The sequence below is a fragment of the Pogoniulus pusillus genome, chromosome 42 (genome assembly GCF_015220805.1).
Source record: "Pogoniulus pusillus isolate bPogPus1 chromosome 42, bPogPus1.pri, whole genome shotgun sequence".
Lineage (NCBI taxonomy): Eukaryota > Metazoa > Chordata > Aves > Piciformes > Lybiidae > Pogoniulus > Pogoniulus pusillus.
In genome coordinates, this window is record NC_087305.1 from 4215973 (window position 1) to 4220972 (window position 5000).

At 63.8% G+C, this 5000-nt stretch overlaps 1 protein-coding gene and 1 long non-coding RNA gene across 3 annotated transcripts in view; one reads left to right on the top strand and one right to left on the bottom strand.

The window, feature by feature from the left end:
- The first annotated feature begins 956 nt into the window (after positions 1-956).
- Positions 957-2347, top strand: LOC135192432 (uncharacterized). Its single transcript, XR_010308987.1, has 2 exons — positions 957-1470; positions 2023-2347. It is a non-coding gene; the product is annotated as an uncharacterized LOC135192432 (long non-coding RNA).
- The window catches only part of ANKRD39 (ankyrin repeat domain 39), a 2833-nt gene continuing 178 nt past the window's right edge, over positions 2346-5000 (bottom strand). The window contains exons 1-4 of one of the 2 annotated variants that reach the window (XM_064175556.1): positions 4361-5000; positions 4115-4205; positions 3800-4003; positions 2346-2762 (exon numbers count right to left, since the gene is read on the bottom strand). The exon at positions 4361-5000 is cut by the window's right edge and continues 178 nt beyond it. In XM_064175556.1, coding sequence (XP_064031626.1) covers positions 2645-2762; positions 3800-4003; positions 4115-4205; positions 4361-5000 — 1053 coding nt within the window. In that variant the 3' untranslated portion in view covers positions 2346-2644. Of the gene's footprint in view, positions 2763-3799; positions 4004-4101; positions 4206-4360 lie in introns of both variants that reach the window. The other variant, XM_064175555.1, reaches the window with a different exon arrangement.

Sequence of the window (5000 nt, forward strand, 5' to 3'; positions counted from 1 at the left end):
CCTTCTATGACACTTCCAGCCCCCCCCCCCCCCAAAAAAATAAGCACAAGTTCCCTTAGGTGACCTCTTGCTAAGTTATTGGGAGGAGGTTGAGTGACTTTTTATTGATCACATCTCGGCGATCGGGTCCTGGATCCTTCCGTGGGAGGCTTTTATTAGTTCGTAATAATAATAATAATAATTAATAATTAATAATTATTATTAATAATAATAATGACGATGATGAATAATAACAACCGCGACGAGAGAAAGCAAAACAAAACAAAAACACCCTTCCTTTTTTAAATTAAATCTTCCTCTATGCAAATTTCCTCCTCCCTCTCCCCCCCCTCCCCCAAATTCCTTCTTTCCTTTCCCTACTTCCTTCTGGAAATTTCCTATTTATTTTCCTCCTTCGGATTTGAGTTTCGAGTTGGGGGCGAGGGGAAGGAGGCCGTGCCCCGGGAGGGAGAGGGGAGGCTGGGCCTCCCCTTTGCGGTTGGGCCATCTCCCCTCTCCCCTCCTTCCTCTTCTTCCTCCTCCTCCTCCTCCTCCCCTCCCCGGTTGCCAAAGCGACTGCGGGGGTTTATCTCATGAGGGTATTTTTTTGTTGCCAGGTGGTTAATAAAGTTCTATATCTGTACGTCGGCCACCTCCGTGCTTGGCGGTGGGGCTGGGGGAGCGGCGGAGAGGCGATGAACCCGCGGCCGCTTCTGCCTTAGGGTGCGGCCCCTTTAAATCTCGGCTCGCCGGCCCGGGGCTTGTTTACAGCGCGGCGCGGAGGCACCGCCCCCTCGGGAGGTGATTGGTTGAGCTTGCGTGAGGCGAGCGGTGATTGGTTGTGAGGAGGAGAGGGGTGGGGCGCGGGGTTGTTTGTGGTGGGGAGGCGGAGCGAGAGAGCGGTGAGGCGGTCGCTGATTGGCTGTCAGGAGGGGTGTGGGCGGGGCGGGGGGAGCGGATGTGGCGTCACGGGGCGGCAGAGCGGCAGTTGGGGTGTGGCGGCGGTGGGCGGCGGAGCTGAGGTCTGCTCTCCGCCGTGCCGGGGTCGGGCGCACGTCGGCGGGGGCGAACCCTTCGGTTTGGCCTGGCTGCTGCACGGGGGTGACCGTGAAGCTTCGGGGGCCTCCCACCCGTCCTCAGCCGCCTCGTCTTCAGCGCCGTCGGCTTCACGTTCAGGCCCTCCCAGCGCTGCGGGCACTGTGCCGGCTCCTCTGCTGCCCCCCGCGGGGACGTCCTGGTCAGCCGCCGGGTGGAAGGTGAAGGACGAGGTGCTGGGGCTGGTGACGCCGGAGGGATGGCGAAGTGCGGAGGATTCTGGCGTGTGTGGGGGGAGAGGGAAGCGCAGTCGCAGCCGCTGCTGTGTGCCGCAGCCGCTGGGGGGATGTGGATGTGCTGAGCGCCGAGCCCTGCCCTGGCTCCTCTGGGAGGACTTCTCCCTTCGACGACACCACCATGGTGACCTGATGATCACACAGCGCTTCTCGGAGAGAGGTGAGTGCGGGCAGGAGCAGGCTGCCTGCACCCCGCCGGCTGCGCTGCCCCGAGGGTCCCTGAAGGTAGTGTTGGGGGGGGGGGGGGGGCTGTGTGCTGCTGGGTGCTCCCTCCGGCCATCGGGGCACAGTGCAGGGCAGCTGTGCCAATGCCACAGGCCCTCCGGCGGCGCTGTGCCTGTGCCAAGCTGCCCGAAGGTCTCCCGCTAGGCTCGGTGCTGCTGCCACACCACAGCTGTGCTGTGTAGCCCCGACCCTCTCCCGCCTCCTGTGGCATGGTTGCGGTATCGTGATGCCCTCACAGCCTCCAGGACCCAAATCCAGCCAAGACATCGCAGAGTCATGGAATGGTTTGGGTAGGAAGGGACCTTAAAGCTCACCCAGTGCCAACCTCCTGCCATAGGCAGGGACAGCTCTCACCAGCCCAAGTTGCTCAAGGTCTCATCCAGCCTGGCTTTGAACACCTTCAGGCAGGAGGTATCCACAGCCTCCCAGGGCAACCTGTGCCAATGTTTCCTCACCCTTAACTCTAAAGCATTTCTTCACCCATCAGCATTGGGCCAAAACCTATCCCCAGCAGCTGAACCATGCTCCTGAGGCACCACCACACCACACCAGGGCAGGAACTGCAGCAGCAGCCCTGCTGTGGAGGCTCCTGGGCTGGTGCTGGGGCCACTATCAGCAAGAAGCTAAGCTAGGACAGCACACAGACTCCCTGATGCCCACGCTCAGCACCTGCCACAAGTGACACCAGAACCACCCCACGGGGAAGCAGAGAGCATCGGGGCTGAAGCCTTTCTGCCTCCTTGGTGCTCCTGCTGGCTGCAGAATGAGCCCTGGCAGCCTTTCTTGGCTCAACAAAAGATTCTTTCCCACTTTGTCATGTTTTGGGGTGTTTTTTTTTTAGCAAATAAGTCACCAACGGGGTGGGGACAGGCACAGAATTGTGCTGTGGCACCACCACCTGGCACAAGAGACACAGAGAGGTGGAGATGGCACCGAGTGCATTGTTCATCCGTGGGAGATGGGTCTGGTGGTAGCCTGTGCCCCACTGCATGGTGGCTTTGTGGCCCTCAGGTCTCCTCCAGCAGATCCTGGTGGTTCTGTCTCCCTTCAGGTCTCCTCCAGCAGGTCCTGGTGGTTCTGTCCCACTCAGGTCTCCTCCAGCAGGTCCCTTACTGAAGGGTGGGCCACGTCTCGGGGACACTGTCCCTTGGCATCGCAGGCGCTGGCCAGCGCTGGGCTGTGCTGCAGGAGCAGGGCACAGAGCTCCCGGTGGCCCTGCACAGCTGCCTGCAGGTGGCACATGTGGCATCAGCAGTGTGGTGGCAGTGACAGAGTCACAGCATGAAGCTGGTTGGAAAAGATCTCCAGGATCATCCAGTCCAACCTGTCACCTTCTGATTCACTCACCCCTGGCACTGAGTGCCTCAAGCAGCCTCCTCGTAAACACCTCCAGCCATGGGCACTGCACCACCTCCCTGGGCAGCCCATTCCAGTGCCAATCACTCTCTCTGCCAGGAGCTTCCTCCTCACCTCCAGCCTCAACCTGCCCTGCCACAGCTTCAGCCTCTGGCCCCTTCTTCTGTCCCTGGCTGCCTGGCAGCAGAGCCCAACCCCACCTGGCTGCAGCCTCCCTGCAGGCAGCTGCAGGCAGCAATCAGCTCTGCCCTGAGCCTCCTCTGCTGCAGGCTGCACCCCCCCAGCTCCCTCAGCCTCTCCTCACAGGGCTGTGCTCCAGGCCCCTCCCCAGCCTTGCTGCCCTGCTCTGGGCACCTTCCAGCACCTCAGCATCTCTCTGCAATGGAGGAGCCCAGAACTGGACACAGCACTGCAGGGGTGGCCTGAGCAGTGCTGAGCACAGGGGCAGAAGCAGCTCCCTTGTCCTGCTGCCCACACTGCTCCTGAGCCAGCCCAGGATGCCATTGGCTCTGCTGCCCACCTGGGCACTGCTGCCTCCTCTGCAGCTCCTCTCTGCCAGCACCCCCAGGGCCCTCTCTGCCTGCCTGCTCTCAGCCACTCTGGCCCCAGCCTGTAGCACTGCTTGGGGTTGTGGCCAATGTGCAGAACCTGCCCTTGGCCTTGTTCAAGCTCCTGGCACTGGACTGTGCCCATCTGTCCAGCCTGCCCAGGTCCCTCTGCAGTGCCCACCTGCCCTCTTAACAGCTCCACACTTGCTCCCAGCTTGGAGTCATCTGCAGACTCACTGATGCTGAACTCAATCCTCTCATCCAGATCATCAATGGAGATATTAAACACTGATCCCTGAGGCACACCGGAGGGTCGGGACACACACACACCCCCCCACCACCCCAAGCCCTGCCACCCACCTTGTGCAGGCTGGTGCGCCCATCCTCGTCGGTGGCAGCCGGATCAGCACCGTGGGCGAGCAGGAGCTTGGCGACGGCGAGGTGGCCGCAGTAGCTGGCCCGGTGCAGAGGGGTGGCACCGCCGGGGGTGCGGGCATTGCAGCAGGCTCCGCGCTGCAGCAGCAGCCGGCAGACCCCCAGGTGCCCGTTACGGCTGGCATAGTGCTGGGAGAGGACACGGAACGGGCAGGGAATGGGCAAAGGGGTCTGACTTACCCACTCTAAACCCCCCCCCCCCCACTACCGTGTGCCCCCCAGGTTACCAGCGCCGTGTACCCTGCCAGGTCGGTCTGCCCGGGCTCCCCGCGCCGCTCCAGCAGCTCCAGCACTCGGGGCTCGTCCCCATCCCGCGCCGCTGCCCAGATCCCTGTGGGCACCGAGGGGGGCACATCAGGCAGGGATGGACGCCCCCCTCTCCCCCCCCCCCCCCCCCCACCTGTACCCAAGCCCCCGTGCCCTGCCTCTACCCCAGTTCCTGCCCGGAGCAGCCCCCGTGCCCACCCCGTGGTGCCCCCCACCCACCCCGTTCGAAGTCCATCTCGGGCAGGCTCTGGTACACGCTGGGAACCGCCACCCGCGACGGGCAGCAGGGACCGGGCGGCGAATGCCGGCCCGCGGCCATGGCCGGGCCGAACGGGGCCGAAAGGAGCCGAGGGCAGGCGGGGGGAGGGTGAAGGGAGCCGAGCGGGGCTGGGGAGGGGACGAAAGGAGCCGAGCGGTGGCGGAAAGAGCCGAGACAAGCCCGGAAGGGACGAAAGGGGCTGGAGGGAGGCTGGGAACGGTCGAGCAGGGCCGAAAGGAGCCGAGCGAGGCGGGAGGGAACTTGGGGAGCGCCGAGGAGGGTCGAAGGGAGCCGAAGGAAGCTGAGCGGGGCCGAGGAGGGTCGAAGGGAGCCGAAGGAGGCCGAGCGGGGCCGAGGAGGGTCGAAGGGAGCCGAAGGAAGCTGAGCGGGGCCGAGGAGGGTCGAAGGGAGCCGAAGGAAGCCGAGCGGGGCCGAGGAGGGTCGAAGGGAGCCGAAGGAAGCCGAGCGGGGCCGAGGAGGGTCGAAGGGAGCGAGGGGGGCCGAGGAGGGTCGAAGGGGGTCGAAGGGAGCCGAAGGAAGCCGAGCGGGGCCGAGGAGGGTCGAAGGGAGCCGAAGGAGGCCGAGCGGGGCCGAGGAGGG